The 21831-nt window shown below is 39.6% G+C and overlaps 1 protein-coding gene across 17 annotated transcripts in view; it reads right to left on the bottom strand.

Annotated features, from left to right (window-relative positions):
* The window catches only part of KMT2C (lysine methyltransferase 2C), a 200306-nt gene that overhangs the window by 20766 nt on the left and 157709 nt on the right, over positions 1 to 21831 (bottom strand). For 15 of the 17 annotated variants that reach the window (XM_082316239.1, XM_082316255.1, XM_082316248.1 and 12 more), the window contains 16 exons: positions 21331 to 21435; positions 20924 to 20971; positions 19626 to 19763; positions 19419 to 19451; positions 19217 to 19336; positions 16969 to 17107; positions 16503 to 16717; positions 16313 to 16386; positions 13527 to 13709; positions 10992 to 12872; positions 9071 to 9396; positions 6383 to 8205; positions 4917 to 5028; positions 3841 to 3919; positions 3659 to 3722; positions 1335 to 1567 (listed from right to left, as the gene is read on the bottom strand). In XM_082316239.1, the coding sequence (XP_082172365.1) occupies positions 1335 to 1567; positions 3659 to 3722; positions 3841 to 3919; positions 4917 to 5028; positions 6383 to 8205; positions 9071 to 9396; positions 10992 to 12872; positions 13527 to 13709; positions 16313 to 16386; positions 16503 to 16717; positions 16969 to 17107; positions 19217 to 19336; positions 19419 to 19451; positions 19626 to 19763; positions 20924 to 20971; positions 21331 to 21435 (5573 nt within the window). The remainder of the gene's footprint in view (positions 1 to 1334; positions 1568 to 3658; positions 3723 to 3840; positions 3920 to 4916; positions 5029 to 6382; positions 8206 to 9070; positions 9397 to 10991; positions 12873 to 13526; positions 13710 to 16312; positions 16387 to 16502; positions 16718 to 16968; positions 17108 to 19216; positions 19337 to 19418; positions 19452 to 19625; positions 19764 to 20923; positions 20972 to 21330; positions 21436 to 21831) is intronic. The other 2 variants (XM_082316241.1, XM_082316247.1) reach the window with 1 other exon arrangement.

Genomic DNA, 21831 nt, shown 5'->3' with positions numbered 1-21831 from the left:
TGAAAAATAAAAGAACCTCAATTATGGGGCACTAAATGAATCTGCCAGCAGTGTCATGATTAGCAGCTGTTACTTCAACATAACTCCACCATAAGACTAGACTGATGTCTGTATGATAAAGACTGGTTAAAGTGAATTGTTTTTACATTTATTCTACTTGTGATTCACTGTAGAAGGGAAAAAAGAAAAACGAAGAAATTATGTAGACATAATTTATCTGCTCCATCCCTCTTCCACATAGTGAAAAGACTAGCCAACTAATATTTCACCCAGTGCATACTATGTCTTGAAGCAACACTGGAGCAAGAACTCGAGGGTCAGATATCACTTAGGACTTAATTCCAAGCAGCCTGCTGCAAATTTTTTCCCTCCTATTAATAAAGGATAATTCTAAAGCATTTTCATGTTCAGCAGGTCTAGTTGATCCTGACAATCATGCCAGATAATTTATAAACAATGTCTTGAGGAACACAGCATTCAATACTGTTGGTCAAAGCACAGATTTATCAAAGCTATCACAGGTTTAATTTTAATCTCACTTACTATAATCACAGTTACAAGATGTAGCAAGTGAAATTCCAGATGAGTATAAAGAAAGAAGAACAAAACCCAGTGAACGTGGTTACACATTGGAACCGGGGCCCAGGGAGGCTGGGAAATCTCTACCCTTGGAGACTTACAAAACTTGACTGACGAGGCGCTGAGCAACCTGATTTAACCGTGAAGCTAGTTCTGCTTTGATCAGTAGACTAGATCATCTCCAGATATCCCTTTGACCTGTATTAGTCCATGATACAACAACAGGTAACACACACTGATGATCAGCGCCTAGGAACTAGACAGATCACAAAACTGGACTAACACTAAAGATACAATGAAAAGAGATTTTCAAACAGTAACATTTAACTGGCATATAACCAAGAGGTTCTGATTATGTAAGGACACCTGAAAAAGATCGAGCTATGAGGTTCATTCAAGCCTGAAACAAAGCCCTGCATGCTAAGACTTTCTTCTGAATCTTTCATTTATGCTTTTCATGGTGCCAGGAACTCTGTTGCAAGTCATTTTGTCAAGCAATTTCCCCTCTTCCCAAAGTTGTAAAACAGCTTTTTGTCATAATGTTTGCCATAGCGTATTCTCCTACAACTCCAGTATCACCGGCAATCCAGAGTAATGCTGTTACACACACAAAACATGATAGGGAGTGGCTCCCTTTAAATAAGCTCCACTGTATTTAAGCATTTCAACTCGCCTTTTAGAAGATTTAAAGGAAAGAGTCATACCAGTATGACGGCTTAGCATTAAGGTGATCAGTTTGGATTCCAGATGATTACCTGTTCTAGCTGTTTTTGGACCATACTTTGCTGCTCAGTGACATGTTTAAGCTGTTCTGCATCTTCTTCTGGGAACTCACGGCCAGCTTTCTTGGCTGTACGCTGTTTTGCTGAGAGTGCCTTTTTTGATTTTCTGTGTGCTCCAATTTGCTCCTCAAGGTACTTCTGTTGCATTTGAAGAAGTTGTTGTGTGTCTTGCAGCCATTCCTCATATTGCTTTCTTTGTGAATCATCTAGAGAGAAGGGAAATTAAGTATGATATGATCTCATCCTGGGGGTGAGCTCTCATCCTACTTTTATGAGATGAAGTTTAACAATCAGGCTCCCTCCTTATTTTAAGAAACGATTGATCAAGTTCAGCCAAATTTGACAGAGGATTTGATATCTCAAGAGATATTAAGCTCTTGCGAGTCATTTGAGTAAAGGAGACAGAGATCCAAATTACTGCACTTATTGAGAGAAAGCAGTTTTAACATAGTCTCTTAATTTCAAGAGACACCAGCCCACTGTCTAGCCAGTAAACGTGCACTTGCTAGCCAGTGAGCAAGAGTAGCTTTGAAAGCAGCTGCAGAACCTGGTGGTACTCTGCTCTGCCACAGAAGAGGGGACACTGAAGACCTCTGAAGTACTCCAGTAAAGTGAAAGAGATCAGGGAGTAAGGACACAAATTTACAGGAAACATGGCCTCGTTAATTCTGGTGTTTGCAGAAGAGTTTTGTACATACAAAATCTATTTTTATTACTACTTCTGAGAAGAAAATTAAAATTATAAACATCCATCAAATATTCATGAAATGAAAGAAAGATATTGCCTTTGTAAAAATAACTTTCTGTCAGTCCTCCGCACAGGGCCTTCAGCACCAGTGCCTTTTCCTCCCCACAAACAAATGCACTCTCATTCAGGCTGCAGCTGAGACATTACTCTTTTTACAAATGAGAAATGCTCATCTGCTATGAGCAGTCCATTGCTCTCAGACGTTTTTCTCGAGGCAAAACAATTATGTCTGATAACACTTGATCTGCACTAAGCCCAGAAGGCAAGAGAGAAGGTTTGGCGATAGTATCATTTGTCTCTTGATCGCATTGAGGCAATGAGCTCCGTAACCAGGAATGAGGCATGGATCTTCCTTGTAAAGAAAGTTTGTTTAATAAAGATAACTACATGACAGTATGATTTCAGTACAACCATGTCCTCCTTGTGCACCAGCCCCTACCACTTTCTACTTTAACAGTCACTGCGGTAGCGACAGCCATTGACTCTAACGGCTCAACTAAATCAATTCACAGAGCTAGCTACAGTCTCGAGGGGTGCTCATTCTTTCAACAATAAATTCTGCAAAACTAATCACATAACCTGAAGGGACAATTGAGTGGAAACGATGGAGAGTAACTGCAGACAGGAGCGACGTGAAAGTGCAAATGAAAAGTACTGAAATATTAACAAGTTCCAGGTAAGAATAACTACTACTGCAAGGAGAAACAGATTTGCTCCAGTGCTCAGAACCACCACCACCACCCCAACCAGAGTGAGGCCACCGCTGAGTGCCGTGTCAAATCTCATCAGAAATTAATACAGACAATATGCAAAAGCTGCTTATTGCATACTCAGTGCTGCTACTCCAGTTTCTGGAAAAGGTGTTTAGTTCTGTTTCTTATTCATAAATATCAAGTGAAGTTTTTGCAGTGATAGAAGCACTTTTTTACATGTGCCCTTCCTCTCCCAACATACGCTCAGTTTTAATTTCTGCTGATGAATCTTTCTCATCATAGAGACTAGGATTTACAATTGATCTAGGGCAACCAGAAACAAGGAATGCAAAGTACTAGTGCTATGTATTTCTGCTTTCAATAATTGTGGTTCCCAGCCAGTCTTGCTTAACTAATGCCTGGAAAGCTTTTATTGGTATTTGTTAAAATGACAACGATGCTGCACAGAACTTTTTGCTTCTGAAATAAAAAAAACCCCATCAATATAGACTGTTGCTCTCACTGAGCTCAAAATATTACAACACAACCAAAGACCAGGCTTTTGATGTTGCAGTCTGTCAGTTAATAGATTACTATTCTCACACAAATCCAAATAATGCTGATTTTCTGTTTTTTCTGTTTCTTTCCTTATGGTGTTTCTCTGAGGATAGCTTCTAGAAAAAATGCTAATAGCATTTACTATACACCCCTTTATTAGTTGGTATCGTAATGATGAAATGACTCAATTTTAAAAGGATGAATTTTTGAGAGACAGGATCCATTTATGAATATTTTAAAGAAAACAGAACTGTAGAATGAAACATCAATATGCAATAAATTATTAAATCTGTACTTACTGACAAAACCAGGACCAAAATTGGGAGGATTAGGTCTAGAAATCTGAGGTGTCAAACTCCCGTCCTAGAAGTTTCAGTAAAACATACAGATAAGGATATTAAATCATGATTCAATTAAAAAAAACAAAACTAGTTATCATTACTAAATACTTTTGTTTAAACCCCATATCAAGTTGTATTACCTGTGTAATTGCCTGCTGCATATGATTTTGTCCTTCACTGGTCTGAGCCCCTGGCACTGGCTGACCCATAAAGGGAAACCTATTGATATAAAAACAGAAAGTGAGATTTTAACTTTTAAAACTGGTGGGTATTTTAGGGGAGAGATAGCCTTTTGTATTACACTGAACTTACACAAAGTGTCCAAATATTTTATAGACATTTGCTTGCACTTCCGTACCAAACTTTTTCAACATCTGGAGAATACTAATTCTCATTTGGTGCTACAACGCTTTGCCCTTGGCTGAAACTACTGCATTTTACACTTTTCAGAGAGATGAAGTAAACATGATTTACTGTGCTACAACAGTGAAGACGCACAACCCCCCCGTACTTGTATTTTAATATATTATGATTAAAAAAATGATTTAATGGATTTAGATATCATGGTCACCAGCACAGTCAACTAGAGTTGGGTACATGTACACCTCTGGTAAGCCAGGTATTATCATATAACACTGTGTTAGGAAGGAGAAAACACACTGGTTTAAGGCCCACATAAAAAGAAAAGGTGCAAATCCTTTCTGGGCCATAGACTCCCCACCTATGGTAAAGGCAGTCGTGGTGAAGCCTGCAGAGTTCATAGCTCCTTTTGTCCTCAGAACAGATTTAAAGAGGGTGAAAATTCCATTACTTGGGCTGAATCTTAATTACACTTAGCATTAAATGATATGCTGCAACATGAAGTTTAACCATTACACGGCCATCAGCAGTTTTCAAACACAATGCACGGGAGATGTGTCATTACACAATTAGGAAGTGGGAAAACAAGAAAGGCATCAATGGTGAAGCCATGTTGACCAATGACATTACACCCGGACCACAGGTCTGATGCGTTTTAATACTTTTTATGGTTTCTACTGCCACACCAGTTTTATCTTTACGAGATGATCGTGCATTAGCATGGACTGTGCACGACACAACAAAAAGATCTTTTTCCACTTTTAAATTTTTGTCATTTCCTGTGCACAGTTTCCCCAGCTCTATCATTTCCTTTTACATTTTGTAGCCCTAAAGAATGGTATCAAGTGTTGCCTACCTGTTCATAACCATTGGTGGCATCCCCATGTTACTCTGCGCCATGACTTTATTAATCCCCTTAAGAGCTACCATTTTTGCTTTCATTATGGGATCGGTAATTGCATCAAAGTCTATAAAAGAAAAACAGTAAAAGTGAATTATATAGCTGAACATTACAAGTTATTAACTGGAACTGACTTGTTTAGATCTAGCTCATGCATAAATCATCAGTAAAACAACATAATTGCATTACTGTTTCACATTACTTGTCCTCTCCACTTGGAAATTCATGGTTAATATGTAGTTTCATATATCCTGTAAGGAAAGTTACTCCAGCAGCAACTGTCCTTGTTTTCAGCCACAGCATACAAAGCAAAGCAGGTCAGTCTGAGAAGGGCTCTAGACCAAATTTGGCCTATGACCCAAGAGATTAATAAATTCTATTTATAGGTTTAAGAATCAGGAAGAAGAGATGTTTCTGTGAGTTCAGTTGGCAAAACTGACACACCACCACTAACACACTAAGAAAATGGTTTAGTCACAGTGTAATTACCAGTAGCACTACGGGCAGGAAGGCACATGCCCCATACAGCATCTGAAAAGACCATAAGCATGGTGAACTCTGCCTTTTTGCTGTCTCTCCTGTTAGGTGCCCCACACAGAGCAGGATAAATGGGAGCACAGAATGGCTGAGGTTGGAAGGGACCTCTGCAGGTCATCTTGGCCACCTACGGTGACTACAGCATGTTCTAGCCACACTACAGATATGGAACTGTGACTTCGGGGGTAGGTTAAATTTGTCTTTGAACAAAGAGCCTTGATGGCCAGTGTACTTACAACTAACACATTTCTCAAAATTTCATATTTCATTAATAACAATTAAGTGATAGTGATGGTTTTGATCTGAATGCTCAAACTGCTATGTTACATTAAACACGAAATGACAGTTTATCTTAAATGCTTTTAGTACGTGCAGAATTATTTGTGATGTTTCTGGGCCTTGCCTAGATTGTGAGTTAGTAATACAGGTTTCAATGATCCCTTTCCTTGAGATGCACTAAACACTGCAAAAAAACATAATAAAACAACCATAAACAGAAAATGGATAGATCAACTATCAAAAGGTCAGCTATTGCATTTGATCACTTAATTTTGTTTACAAAGAGTGCATTTACTCCGCATCACAGATGAGAACCTGAAGTATAAAGAGAATATGTGACAGAGCTGATGTCAGAAAAATTAGCAGTAATGCAGAGTTACCCCGATCCTGGTAGCGTCAACAGGAGCCTTGCCACAGAGTTCAGAATTCCACCTATATGCTCAATTTCTACACTCCCGATGTACCTCCCACTGTAGGTTTTTGTTATGCCACCTTCAAGCTCCACATATCTACCTGCTTCTTTCAGTGCTATGGATTATTTAACTATTTATTGTTGTATTTTTAAAAAATTAACCGGAACACAGACAAATACATCACCCACATACCAATATTGGGGAAAAATGGCTCCGAACGTTGGCGAATCATGGCTTGCATCTGTCGCTGCTGCTGCTGCTCCTGTCTTTCCTGATCCAAAAGGTCCTGCAGAAGAAGTGGCTGCTCCTCTAGCAGAAGTGGTCTCTCTCGATTTTGTTGTTGAGCTAATGGTTGAGGGAGCATTATCTGCTGGGGCCCAGATATGCCACTAGGACCAGGACGGTTTGTTACAGTCACAGTTTGATTAGATGTCTGTCCCGTCCCAAAGTTATGATTAGATGATTGACCCTGAATAAATCCTGGATTTGGTGACCCTTGAGAAAAATTATGGTTCATTCGTGGAACCATGGTCAAATTTGAATTTAAAGTGTTTTCCAAGATCTGTCCACCAGGTGTCATTAGTGTTTGTGGAATACCTGATGCATGGTTCATTTGTGCTGTTGGCAAAGATTGAGATGGAGATCCTAGAGTCCTTGCTTCAGCATTATCCGAGCTTTCATTAGCTAGCAAACTTGAGAGGACTGGTGTGGACCCAGAAATACTGCAGGAACTTACTGCTCCTTGAACAGGCAGTGGAGCAGATCCTTGAGCATCTGGACTAGGCACAGTTGTTTCTTGACTAGGAACAGCAGTAGTTTTGTCAGGGAATTCTGGGTTAGCAGGCTGCGCAGGAGCCTTTTCTCCATCCTTTAACTCCACTTCAGCAGCCTGTTGAGTACTTGTGGATTCAGCATTTCCATCACTTTTTTCATTTTCATTCTTCTTTTCCTCCTGAGTGTTCGGGGAAAGTACTTCTGTTTTAATTTCATTTTCTGTAGAAGATTTCTTCTGTGGAGACTGGGTCTCAGGAGGGGAAACAGTTCTATCACCTTGTTCTTTCTGTTTTGGTTCTTCTGTCTTGCCTTGTATATCTAGTTTGTCATCAATGGGGACACTAAGATCTAGTTCTTCATTAAACATTCCTTTCTTATCCCCCACATCAAGATCTGGGTCTGTGTATGCAATTATATCAAATTCCCCAGACCTTAGAAGATCATCAAGGTGAGGATCATTGGTTTCCAAATTATCTAAAGTGTCCAGTTCATCTCCTTTCCCATCCTCTGTGTCTAGATTCAAATTTTCCAGATCTTCATCATCTAAATCCTTGACTTCAACCCCGTCAAGATCTTTCACATCCAAATCTTTTACAGCAGGATCATCAGGATCAAGTTTTTCTTCTAGACCATCACTTGGTTGGTTGGGAATCTGTAAATTTGCAGATTCATCACTTGGTGCAGATGTAGACAAAGACGGTCCTGGGAATGCATCAGCAACTGGTGGATGACTTAGAGAACGTATTACAAGTGCAGGTGGGTTGTCAGGATTGATTTGATCCTGCTGGGATTGTGACATATGCTCCAAACTTGTAGACATCTGCAACTGGTTAGGTATACCTTGAGAATTATGTCTCAGTGGTTCTGCCTGTCTTGGGCCCGGAAACTCCTGCCTGGGTATAAACCCTGCATGTCGTTGATGTTGTGCTGCTGCATCCATGACATTTGCAGCAGAAGGATTAAAAGGCAGCCTTGGCCTCCCATCAGGAGCTCTGTGACGTAACTCAATGAACGCCTGACCCAATATATTGTGCTGCTGAACTGGAATTCCCTGTGGAGGAAAATGTTGAGAGATCCCAGATGTATTATTTATTTGCGGATTGTTCACTGGCCGAGGCATATCAATAGATAGAGATCTTCTCAGCTGTGGTGGAACTCCAGGGCGTTGCATTGGCTGCTGAGGACCGAGGAAACGTTCTTGACCTGATGGCGGACCGTGGCCACCTCCTGGAAACCCATATCTAAAATAAAGTATGAAAGACTAAATAATCTTTTTTCTCAGGACTGCCTAGTCTGGAATATTTGACTAAATAACTATTCACCAAAATGCTTTACATGATGCATTCATTAAGATATTTAAATAAATATTTTGACTAATTATGCTTACATTTAAATGAGCTTTATAACTACAATAAAAATAATTGCTTTAATTATGTTTCTTAAACAACCTGTTTTCAATTCCAATAATAATAACGGATAGAAAACTCTGACAGTAGGAACTATCTTAGTAAATAAACTACATGTTAGCATCTCAGCTTAAAAAATAGTATTGTGTGCATTCAGAAATTACTGAAATAAATCCAAAATATTGAAAATAATAATTCCTGAGATGAAAATGTATTATAAAACTGGTACTGATTTTACATCATAGCATTCACTGTAAAAATGGCATAGACAGAAGTTGACGTTTGATTACACATTCATTATAAATGAAAACAAGAATACTACATTTATTCACTATTAAGACATCAAAGCTAAAGTCGGACCTTTCACTTTTTTTTAAAAAAGAAATACCCTAAAACCATTGGCAACAAGATCTTTCTGGTCACATAACTTTCACAAATATTTCAGTTTCTCCATTTTTATTTCTGACTAATTCCCAATAAAAGACAGCATAAAACAGTGTTAGTGTAAAATACACATTCTAATGTTTCAGATGCTTAAAGGAAAACTCACTGTACATACTGACTTCAGGAAGACTACCAGCTACTGTAGACAACACAGATGATTTTTCATCAAAAAAACCCAAACCCTTTTATCTAACAATTTCTGTAAATGTACATCTACCCCTGTAATATCCTGGTTTTAAGAGATCAAAGAGCTTACCGAAGACCATGAGGTCTCATCCCCATGGCATTCATATCGCCTGGGAACTGGGGTCTATTGAACTGCCCATCAGCAGGAAATGGTCCACGTTGGTCTTTTGGGTATACGGTGAACCTTGGTCCACCTGGAGGGACAACAGAGGACCTAATATTCCCAGGATACGGAGGAGGAGGGCGGTTAAAAATTTGATTTATGTTGTCTTGCTGCCAATGCTGAAGAGGAGTTGCATGGGTAGGAGCTGCTGCATCCTGCAAGGCTTTTTCCTGACGAACCGCATTCTTCTTCTGCTGCTGTTGCTGTAGAATAATTTCACGTAATTTCTGGCGCTGTTTTAAAAAAAAAAAAAAAAATCCCTGTGCTTGACACTGCAATTGACATATTTTGAAGTGTTACACTCTGCTAGGTTAAGCCTTTTGGAGGAAAGAAGTTCTTCAATCGCTACAGAAAAATATTATAAACTACCATAATCACCTCAGAAATTAGAACAGGGATCAAATGGTGCAAGATGCTGGTAATGCAACTTAATCTCCAGACCTCTTGTTAAAGTGTCTAGTGCGAACCCATTTTACCAATTAACATAGAAGCAACTCTCTTTTCCTTTTTCTATTCCGATAATGCAGGCCCTTTTACCACAAGAAAAAGTGCATTCGGAGGGAGAAAGGTGACGAGGTTCACTAAAGAAAATTCAGCAAGAGGTTTACACCAAAGCTGCACAATTTGCTCTGACTTTGTAGGACAAACACTACCAACTTTTCCGCTAAATCCACTTCCCATTGCTCCTTCCAAACAAAAGACTGAGCAGCTTTCCACAAGTTGAATGTCATTCTATTTCTCAGCAAGAGCTGTTTGCCAAACAGTCACTGACAAAAACCTGGAGTGAATGTGCCTCAAGAAGAGCAGTGACTAATGGTAGGATTCACCTCAACATGTCAGCCAACTGAAAAGTGAGATGTCTACTCTGAGATCTTTGCCTATGCTCCCTTTTGTGTCAGTGAACAAGTCACTGACAATCAATTCTACATCTCTCCTATTACAGGATAGAATTAATTGTCCTTTCAAGGTGTTTTTTTTTTCCTCACACTGTAGATAAAAGAGCTATTACAGACCACTCATCTGCATCTTCAGTGGCTTCAAAGATGGCCTTTGCTTCCTCTTTGGATCTTGTCCAAACTTCTTAAAAAATACTGATGTTTCTATATGTTGTGGTTCCATCCAGGAGGACCAAATTAACATACTAAGTGAATGGTAATTCTATGTTGTATAGATATGTTTAATGGTAAGAAACTTCAAATATTAACAAGAATGGGGGTGTTGTGGTTTAACCCCAGCCAGCAACTAAGCACCACAGAGCCGCTTGCTCACTCCCCCCTGGTGGGATGGGGGAGAGAATCAGAAGAGTAAAAGTGAGAAAACTCATGGGTTGAGATAAAGGCAGTTTCATGGGTAAAGCAAAAGCCGCGTGCACAAGCAAAGCAAAGCAAGGAATTCATTCACTCCTTCCCATCGGCAGGCAGGTGTTCAGCCATCCTCAGGAAAGCAGGGCTCCATCACGCGTAACGGTTACTTGGGAAGACAAACGCCACCACTCCGAACGTCCCCCCCCCTTCCTTCTTCTTCCCCCAGCCTATATACTGAGCATGATGTCCAGTCTGGGTCAGCTGTCCTAGCTATGCTCCCTCCCAGCTTCTTATGCACCTGGCAGAGCATGGGAAGCTGAAAAGTCCTTGACTAGTGTAAACTCTGCTCAGCAAGAACCAAAACATCAGTGCGTTATCAACATTATTCTCATTCTAAATCCAAAACACAGCGCTCTACCAGCTACTAAGAAGAAAACTAACTCTATCCCAGCTGAAACCAGGACAGGGGGAAATTCTTCTACTTATGAAATTTTAATACCAAGAGTATTAAACATTATTCTCACCTGTCTTAACTTCTCAGTATCTGCTTGAGACATATTCATGGTGTTCTGTGTATCTGTTACTCCTGTAGTGGGTGCTGGGCCAGGAACCTGTGAAACTTTGGGAAATTGCTGTCCTTGAGAACTCATCGGAGAATTTCCAGATGCACTGAAGTTGCCCTCAGATCCAGGCCTTGGCTGTTCAGCAGCATCATGGGCCAGCTGACCAGTTCCAAAAGATTCTGGCTGAGGTCTTGGAGTCATCGGTGGTTGATCATACGGGTCACGTGCTGGAGCAGCTGGACCATGGCTAAATGAATCTGTTATTGCAGGTCCTGCAGGTCTGGGAGTTTGAGAACATGGATCTGATGGCCTGACAAACGTGCCCTGCAACCTGTTCTGTGGTGTCTGCAGGAAAGGATCTCTATTTGGTATTAGTCCTGGTCTTGTCATTGCAGGTCTGTTAAAACTCTCTGGAATCCCTGGCCTTGGAGTTGCTGGTTGCTGAGAATAAGGATCATTGAGAACTGGTCTTGGTGTTCCAGGAGGTTGGGCGTATGGATCAGAATGTCTCTGATTTGCTGGGGACTGAGCAAATAGATCTGCTGGCTGAGCAGGTCTTGGTGTTGGTGGTTGCTGCATATATGGATCAACTGTGGTGGGCCGAGGAGTTCCTGGAGGTTGGGCGTAAGGATCAGCAACTGGCCGAGGAGTACCTGGAGGTTGGGAGTAAGGGTCCTGAGAAGCTGGCCTTGAAATGGGTCCAGACTGAGGGAAAGAATCACTCTGTTGTCGCACTATCCGGGGCGGATGGGCAAAAGTCTCCTTTATTGCAGGATGGGGAGTAAGGGGAGGCTGGCTGTACGGATCATTAGGCTGATTATGGGAAAAGTTATCCACTGGCCTTGGTGTCAAAGCAGGCCTTTCGTATGGATCAACAGCAACGCGCCTTGGTGTAGTTGGCATTGATGCATAAGGATCTTGCGGGGACTGAGGTGGGCGCATAGGAGTTTTAAAAGGTCCAGGGCTACCATCAACAGGGGTAGGAGTAGGAGTCAATGGTGGCCGTGCATACGCATCAGCAGAAGTTACTCTCTGTCTCTGAAACGTATCAGTTCTAGGAGCTGGCTTAGTAAACGGATCACTGCTTCCAGCTGTTAAAGGAACCTTCCCTGACTGTTCCATAACTATGGGCGATCTTGGGACCCCCAATGGTTTGGAGAACTGCTCTGATGCCATGACAGGCCTGGGTGTGTCTGGTGGCTTTGCATAGGGATCACTGCTACCTGGAGATGAAGAACATGAATCCCTGACTGGTGAAGGCCTGCTTCCTGATGATTCCGTTACCTGAATGGGCCTAGATATGGATGACTGTGGTGCACAGGTATCTAATGGTGTAACGGAACTTCTTCTAACAAAGTTTTGGTTAATGGGTGCTGGTCTAGGTGTTCCCACCATTTTAGCATATGGATCCATTGGAGAAGGAGGTCTTGTGTTTGTGGAACCTGGAGAAAACATCTGTTGTGATGATGTCTGAAGAGGCTGAGACTGAGACAGTGAATCATGTACTGGGATTCGGGTTGGAGTAGGGGGTGGGGCTTGTGGTTTTAGGAACACATCATCTGAGGATGCTGACGTAGGCGTAGCAGGTAGCTGCTGCTTTGTAAATAGATCCTTATGGAATGTCTGTTGTGCAGGGGACATACTTCCATTGCCAGTCTGTGGCGTTAAGGGGCTCTGGATCCCACTGCTAGGTGTGTCTGAGCCAGACTGGTTCAGAAGCTGTTGTGAACCAAACTGCTGCTGCTGCTGTTGCTGCTGCTGTTGCTGCTGCTCATTTTTCACTTGTTCAAGCTTCTGCGTGGCTTCTATTTTGGCTTGCTGCTTACTTTTTTGCCGCATTTGCTGTTTTAAAATTATGAGCAAAACGGTTACACTTGTAAGCCCAGGGTATACAAAATCTTTCTGATGACTGAATCTATAATTAAAACTTTAGGACACATCAAAGATCAGTTATAAATAATTGTAAATTGCAAATTTTAAATGCAATGGGAGCAGAAGGTCTAGCTATTTGTGAAGTTCAATTACACTGACATGCACCTTGATTGTCTGGAAAGAGGCATTTCCCAGGCTGCCTCAAGAGCAGCACTGCTTTCCAACCTTATACTCTGAAAATGAAAGGTTACTGACAGATGCAGCACTGATGTGAGACAAATGGGCTCTGAGAGACAACCAGCCCAATTTGAAGCAGTAGTCTGCAGGACTAGATTACTGCAATATAGGGTATATAAAAATGACCTACTGCACTAGCCAGCCATACAGAGAAAGAATAACCTATTTCCATAATAGGTAGGATTTAAGAGTCAAAGTTTTAAAACAAAGTTTGCTAACATTTACAAGCAGCTTTTCTTCTGATATCATCTATTTTCTTCCTACGCAGAATGGTAGACTTTATACTATTCTACAAAGAAAGGTTAAAATTGATTTTATTACAACAGATTCCAACAATGCAATAAAAAGCTGGAAGAAAAATAACAAAACACCCTAAATGCAACACACCTGTCTGAATTTCCATTCCTGCTCATGTTCCGATTCCCTCTGTTTTAACGGATCTTTAAAGAGGTCGGAGTCGATGCGTGAGCTAGGATCAATGCTATCCTGTTGCTGCTGCCTTTTCATGGAGTCATTTGACATCTGTACTTTATTGATGCGCAAAGCAGCTCTATTATCTCTGGCTTTTTGCTGGGAAAAGATTAAAAAAAAATGTAGTTAGCCTTATTTTCTTCTGCTAAGTGTGAACAATGCATCTGTTATTCCTATAAAATCTATCACCAAATTATTTGTACAGCCTGTTTTAATCACAGGCATGCTTGTGAAGACTAAATTATGCACTTTAAAAGGAATTCCTAACTGAAAATACTTCATCTCTATGGAAGTTCTGTGTTTAACATACATGGAAAGAACTAAGGAGTTATTAGCAGTAGAGGTTTCCTATACATTAGGAGTGTCTGTTCAGGTACTGTGCTGTGCCAAGAAAGCATGAATCCCACCAGTTTACCTTTCAAATCACATATTGGTGTGGTCTGCAATCTGAAGACATGAGCACAGCAGATGATGTTTGGATCAATAAAGGCCACTAATGTGTAGAACTTCAATGACAAGAAAAATACAGTCTACTCCATTAAATGGCCTCTATAGATCTCAGTCTGTGTTAAGTTAGCAGTATAAACATAGGATATGGGCTTATGGATCAGGAAAAATTGGATGGAAGAACAGCAATTCCTCTTCAATGAGGCATTTTACAGCCTTACTGACACTTTAAAGCATCTAATGAAAGTTTCAAAGAGTCTGTTTTACCACCAATCTAGGAAGTGATTTCTTTTCTGCAGCAAACCCCCACATCTTCTTTTTCACAATTTTATTTGCAGTTGTCAAGTAGGGGTTGCCTAGCAGAAAAGGCTTAAATCCTTCCCCTCCAACAATGAAACACTGACATGGATGAGAGCACCAGTGTCACAGCAGCAGAAAAATTAGTGTCATTTTCCCGTATAAGTGATGGGATTGTGCACACTAAGGAAAGTAAAGAGCCTACAGTGAAAATTTACTAACACTCTTCTGAATTTTACTTCTACGGTAGCCTTTACTCATCCTCACAGAGCCTAAGTCCCTCAGGAGAGGTACCACAGCAGCTTCTTGCATGCGCAATGCCAGGAACACTAGCAACAGCTGAATGGCAAGAGTACACGGACTCTAACTTCTGTGAGGAAATAACTGCTGCTTGCTATGTAAATACTCATGTGTGCATGTGTGCGCACTTGCATGCACCCTCCTCCTGAACATGAAGGAAATCATTTTTGCAGCTGCTTTTTGGATATCCATCAGAAGAACAGGACTGCATTTGTTAAGAGCAATGAAAAAAAAAAATCAGTAATAGAAATAATTGTGAAGTGATAAATGCCTGGATAAAAATCCACCCATGTAAGGGGACAGTATCTTATAAATACTACACAGAAGGAATCACCAAGATTAAATATAGCATGGACAAGATGACATAGAGGTCCAAAGGTGCTGAAGTTACAGGCCCTTCCCCCCCTCAAAAAAAAGCTGAGTAACAATGATGCCTTAGTGATACAAAGAAGATAGTAGAGAATTATTCTTTCAAGTGGAAAGGGGTTCAGAAAGATCAAGAACTCTGCTTCCCACATTGAGTTTGGGGTAATGATTTATCCTCTAAAAGTTGTCAGAGAGATAAGGGGATTTTTTAATTTGGACAGTAGGAGATGATGTTGCTACTGTTAAGCTCTGAGTCATCAACACACATGGGAATCAAATTTGCTTGCTAATGGGACTATATTAAAAAAAGTGCAGGTGGGGGGAGGCTAAGAGACTGAAAAGATAACCCCGTGAAATCCACAGAAATCTACAAAGTGAGAATGATCATCCAATTGCTGCTGTGAATAAACAAAGAAAAGATGAGAACCAGAAGAGAATGGCGATGTGCCAGGAAATTAAAGAAGAGTACATTTGCTAATGATGGCTGGGAAAGTCAAAAAGAATAAATAATATGGGTTCTGAGATTTGGATGCGGGCAGGCTTCAACAAGAGGTTTCAACAAAGCATAAGGGTCACCCTTTAATGGCAAAAGTTCTACAGAATGGAATCAACGAGCAGGTAACTCCAGATAGCTACTACAAATACGGGTATCCACTGGACTCAGATGTGAAGAAGGTGAATGCTCTTGGAGAGAAAAACGGAGTCCTTCACGCTCCCCACAACATGGAAGATATCAAAAGAGTTTCCACCACAACGCAACAGAAGAGAGTAAGTAGTGAAGGGGAACAGTAAGGCAGGAACACAGGAGTAGAAGAAAATGAAGGAAGTAGGGATGTGAGCACTGACGCCTCTGGAACGGTTAGTTCAACAGGTGAAAGACTTCAGCAACTCTAATGGGGCAGAAAAGACTACCGAGAGAGGAAGATGAAAGAGAGGAAGGTCATATAATGATTGGTTATTATCCTTCTGAAGAAATTGGTGAGATCCTGTGCAGAAAGAGACAGAGAAAATAAGACTTGAGGCATGAATCAAATGTGGGAACCACAAATGTTCTCGTTTCCGCTGATGTCTTTAGATTGCACAATACTAATATAGCTTATTCCAAGGCTGAGAAGCAAAGAAAAGAGGTAGAATTGTTCAGAGTTAGAAGTTACATTACAAAGGCATTCTTGGAGTAAGGGAACTTTCACTAACCCTAGAACTTAACTTGTTTAAAAGAAAATAAATTAAAACCTTATAGATGAAATACATGTTTGCTGGAAGTAGGGAATGGAGGTGGTAGTTGTTCTTACCACGTATGGAGCCCTCTCCTGCGAGCTTGCTTTCCTCCACAGTTTAGCAATCTGCTTCACTCTTGTAGCCCAGTCTGCAACCAAAAACAGTGTTAATATGCAAGGCTTTGATAAGTCTGTTTTATATTCTTTCAAATCAAGATGCATAAATTGCTGCAAAGGATTTAACTTTATTCAGTAAATCACTCACCTGGGAATTCTTCCTTTAGGTTAGGGAAGTTGATATTTGTATAGAGAACAGGTGCTACTGTTGCCATTTCACCCAAAGCTTCTTCTTTTTCCCACTTCAGAGTGCTTCTTTGAGCATTGGACATTGTATCGCCTTCACCTTCCAAAGGTGGAGCAGATGGTGCCCATGAGCTGTTCGGATCACTTACCATTGGATTGAACGCTGGATTCTTATCCCTGACAAATCAAGAAAGGGTTTTGTTTTATAGATAGATTGCTCTCAGTATAAAAAAACCCAACAATTAGTGAAGTACTTATTCTGTTTGCTATTTCAGTAGTGAACAGGCTGCAAGAATACATTAGTTTTTGTAGTAGCTGTCAAGAACTAAGTAGTTACATACTACTAATAAAACAGTATTAATAACAACAACCCCCGCAAGTGATAAATGCTAACCAATGGATATTTTTTATTCCCCATCTTGACTCACCTGGTATCAGTATATGGCTGCTGTGTGATAGGAGAGAAAGTGCCCAGTCCGCCTCCAGCAGTCAAAGCCGTATGAGGGAGGTGAGGGTTAGGGCCAATCAGGCCATTCATGAGGGGCACTCTTGGAAATGCGTTCTCTCCTGGAAAGAAATAGTTTGAATTACTATTTTAGAGGGTGGCTACTTTTAAGGTAGAGGTGGAAATTTTCAGTGGAAAAAATGGTATCTCATCTAATGAGAAACTAATTGCTTTAAAATTTTATAGTCCCGACCTTACATTTTTGAAGAAAATTTTTAAATCCGTTTAAATTGCTTCCCTACAAGCTTAAGGGGTTCTTTGCTACTGTATCACGTCCCTGCACGTATTTTTTTTTTCTTGTCTGAAAAATCATTTTTTTTTAAAATGGATTTCCAAAACTTTTGCAGTAGCTCATGCTATGGTATTGCACTTTATAATAAAGTATATTCTTAAAGTTTAATGGTCTGCCATATTTGTTATACCCAGATCCAAGCAGCAAGCATGGAGAAGGTTGCCTTTGGCCCTTGCAGAATTATCATCAGGCAACCTGAATTAAACATCTCCTCTTCTGAGACTCCTGAGCAGTGTACCAAAGTAAGCCTCATTATCTACTAACTCCCTAATTTGTAACCAACGAAACAGATAAATCTAGTCAAATAAGCATCAGCATTTTCTAATTAAAGGTCCAGCCTAGCAGTACAAAGACAGAGAATTTTATTTATTTGATTACAATATTAGGCAAATGTGGCACAGGCAGATTCATTTCAGCAGATGGTCTTTGCAGATGTTCCTACATAGAATTAACGCTGGCCTTTGAATCCCTGTCATTTAAGTGCGATTGTAACTGTTGTCCCAGTATTTTCTTAAAAGCGTAGAAGTAGCACAGGAATTAGATGCACCTGTAGGATGACACTGTATCATTCTCTCCTGCTTTAGGAGATTGTTTTCTGATCGATAGGTTACATACACTATGCAGGAAGTATAGTTTGTGTGAAAGCAACTCAATCTTCAAGAGAACGTGCTTTATTACAGCTGCTAAATAGACAGTACACGGTAACTGTGAAGACCTGGCAAACAAACGGGATGGAGAGCCAGGCCTCTGGTTTGCAATGCAGGACCACATCTTTATGAGACGAGAGCACTAATTTTATTTGAAATTGCTGAAACTTGATGCAAGCTTCCCCAATTACTGAAGCATTTATCTCACAGAAACATGTGGATCATTACACCATAACTGAACCGAATTATAAATCTAAAACTTTGTAATTGTGGCAGTTCCCACAGGGAGAAGTTAAACAATCTTACAGAGCTCAAATGCTGAAGTTATCTCCAAGTACTCAAGTAACTGGGAAACAGGCAATGATATCTATATTACCTTTTGCTTTAAATCACTTCATTATTTGCTTTAAACTCTCTCCTTTCTAAGACTTTTTGAAGCCTTTCCTTTTTATGGAAATTCATCCAACTAGGAAACCAATTATTTTTCTTCTTATGATTAATTCACTGGTGAAATCAATTTGCATACTACTTTTTGTAGTACCAGTGTAACAGAATGGGCACTCTTTACATGAGCTCAGGCAAAAATCCACTAGAGGTGATGTCTGATGAGAAAAGAGTGCATTTAATTATGCTCATACATACTGCTAAAAAAAAAATATGCTGTACTGGCAAAATAAATAAAATAAAAAAATAAAATCAATCTGCCCCTTGCTTTCAATGTAAGAGCAAGAACATGCTGTATCAACTCATGATAATTTTAGCAGTAACAAACAAAATAAATTAAAATCTCCCAGATACGTTTCAAAAGTACTTAGCCTTCTCTCTATTATTTGGATAGGACTAGTTAATATGTTAAACTGAATTCTTAAAGGAGATTAAGATGCAGTAAATCACTTTTATAGAAACTCTTTCCTTACCCTTGAGGAGGTACTCAAAAGTAGTTAAAGAGTGAAGTCAGAAGAGAACACATGCTTTATCACAGACAAATTTAAAAAATATGCAAGTGTCAGCTAAAATAAAAGCACCAATCTGTCAGAAAACTCTAAAATAACTGTCTCTTTCTATTAGCAATATTTACGTACATGTTAATCACATACTCCCTTCAGAACAGTTTTAGAATAGTATTTCATAAATTAACAGTAGCAGAAAGTAAGGTGTGTCCTACTTTCACATTTATTTAAAAGAACTCCCCTGACCAGGCTGCTGTTTTTAAAAGTAACAAAGGAACACACCTTGACTGTGCAAAGACATAAGTTGTGGTGGAGGTGGAGGCTGTGGCAAAGGAGCTGGCTGTGTGGTTGCTGGACTTAATACAGCTGTGAACAAATCTTCAACGTCCTTTCCTCCTAGCTCTGCAAAAACACTGTGCATGAGTTGGCTGGCATTGTTTATACACTATATTTTATAAAAGACAACAAAGACTAGAGCATGTACCTGGGATTTTGTACAATTTGCCAAGAATAGCACCTGGAAAAAGCAGAGACAACACAGAATGAGTGATCATCAACAGATGCAATAAAATTTATTCTGCAACCAAGTCCAAGTAGGTATGTTGCAATACACAGATAGTAATTTGAGAAAAAAAGAGAAGATTTCTACTGAAGTTTTCTATCAGACCAAGATCAAGGACAAAAAAATTACCGTCTGTGACCATTTTGTCTAGTTCTGGACTCAGGATTCCATCCAACTGTTCTTCACTCAACGGCCGTGAACTCTGGTTGACATTCGGCTGAGGCAGAGAAGAAGGATCATCAGAGATGGGACCAATATCCAATCCAGCTGAAGGAAGAAAGAATATTAAGTTAAACATAAATAGTAAAATTTATTGGTACAGAATAAAGAGCATAAAACTTTTTTTTCCTCTAGAGCTGAGCTATCAACTAAACCAAGACTTTCTAAGATTTGCAGGGTAAGGCAAAATAAGACATCGATTAGAAAAAGTAAACAAAACCGCCCACTATTTACCTCCAGTTTCCTGTATTGTTTGAGGAACGTTAATTGACTAGAATGCAACTGGAAGAATGGGAAATTTTTGTTGAAATAAGACTACTGAGTTTAGGTACAGCATGTTTTCCAGTGTATAGTTTTCAGTATATGGGTTGCACTACAACTATTTTTCACGTTTTAAAAACAATCACACCAGTAGTCAATATGGTTCATCCTCATGTACCTTAAGTTTCACCCCATATGTTCTTATAACATCACATTAAATATCTACTGAAGTGCTGCTGAAGTGTAGTCAATATCAAGCAAGTTATAGCAGTTTCTGTTTCAAAAACAACTACTGAAGATTCTGCGTTACGTCAGACAAAGTGATTTGTTGGTACTGAGACAACATAACTTGTTGTTGAAAAACAAATTTCCTAACATCCTTTACAAGTCAAGAAATCTCTCAGCACTTCAGTATTTCAAATATATTTCTGTACTAGATACCAAATAAAAACAAATTTAAAATAATGAAACGTGCCATTCTACTTATTGTCAACCTGTGTTTTACATAAAGTGATGAATCTTCATCCAGTGGAAACAAAAAGACCTGATGCTGACTGCTTTATTCATGCTTTAATATATACACATTGTTAAAATGCTTTTAATTTACAGAAGATACCACTATGATAAAAACTACACACTACTACTAGAAGTAATATTAAAATTAACAGTGACAGCAAGAAAATGCATGGTTTTGTATCATGAAACACAAAAACTCAGGAAGGTTTTTAAAAGCTGTAAGCAAAACTTTATGCAGTACTTTTAAATGCGGAGTGCAGAGTTTATAGGTTGTGTTAGACTCAAACACCATAGAAAGAGTGGAAAATGAAAGCATGAATTAGTGACACAGTAAAGGAGTACTAGTTTCTACACATGCAGTTCTTTCAGCTAAAACCACTAGGAAAGATGACTACTTCTAACCATGGATCATCCATTGTTTAGTTTCTTACCAAATGGGGAGGGTGAGTTCTCAACCTGGAAAGTGCATAAATCAAGACCTACAGGACCCAAACCAGATAAAATGGATGATTATAACACGAAAACAAAAAAAAGTAAAGAAAAAGCTGCATGCTGAAAAAAGCTACGCAGGTATGACAGACAACGGCAGCTACATTTTATTCTCTCTTAAAGCAGCGAAGCAAAGAGCCAAGTAAAACAAAATGTTGAAAAGGGTTGGGGATTTTTTTTTTTTTGGTAGAAGACAACAAAATCATCTCAAACCAAGGTATTTTTAAGATACGAAAATTGTATCTGAAATCACCTAGAGCATAACCTAAAGATGCAATACAACAAATACATCTACAATAAAGAGAAAAAAAGAAAACAAAGACCGTCGAGACCTTATAAACATACGTACCCGAATGATCTCCAGACTTTACCAAATCATCAGAAAGTATTCCAAGAATATCATCATCAGTATTTAAGACCTCAGAAAGATCGGCTAAAGGATCGTCGGTGCTACCTGTGTAAGATGCAATAAATAAAATCAACCCGTAAGATGCAATAAATAAAATCAACCGGTCGTGGCATTTATACATGACTCTGGTGATGTACTATAGCTTGAGCTATGAACTCACACACAGATTTACCAGTCTGTAAGGGCCTTCTATAGCGTGTTATGTACTGCAAGTCACTCTGGGGTGAGAGACTGTGCTGACCAGCATCCCCTCCCAGCCAGCACCGTAGCCATCTTCACATGATTACGTTGGTTAGTATTTTTGCCGATAGAGTAAAAGTGGTAATACTCAGTCATGTGGAAGAAAGACTGGATGGTTTTAGGGGAAAAAAAACCACGACCTAGTGAGACGTTGCAACCTCTAAGACACAAAGGCCTATGAATTTAAAAGTCAACAAATAG

The sequence above is a fragment of the Platalea leucorodia genome (genome assembly GCF_965183815.1).
Source record: "Platalea leucorodia genome assembly, chromosome: 1".
Taxonomy (NCBI): Eukaryota; Metazoa; Chordata; class Aves; order Pelecaniformes; family Threskiornithidae; genus Platalea; species Platalea leucorodia.
Note: the sequence above shows the minus strand (reverse complement) of the source record. Positions and strands in the feature narration are given on the sequence as shown.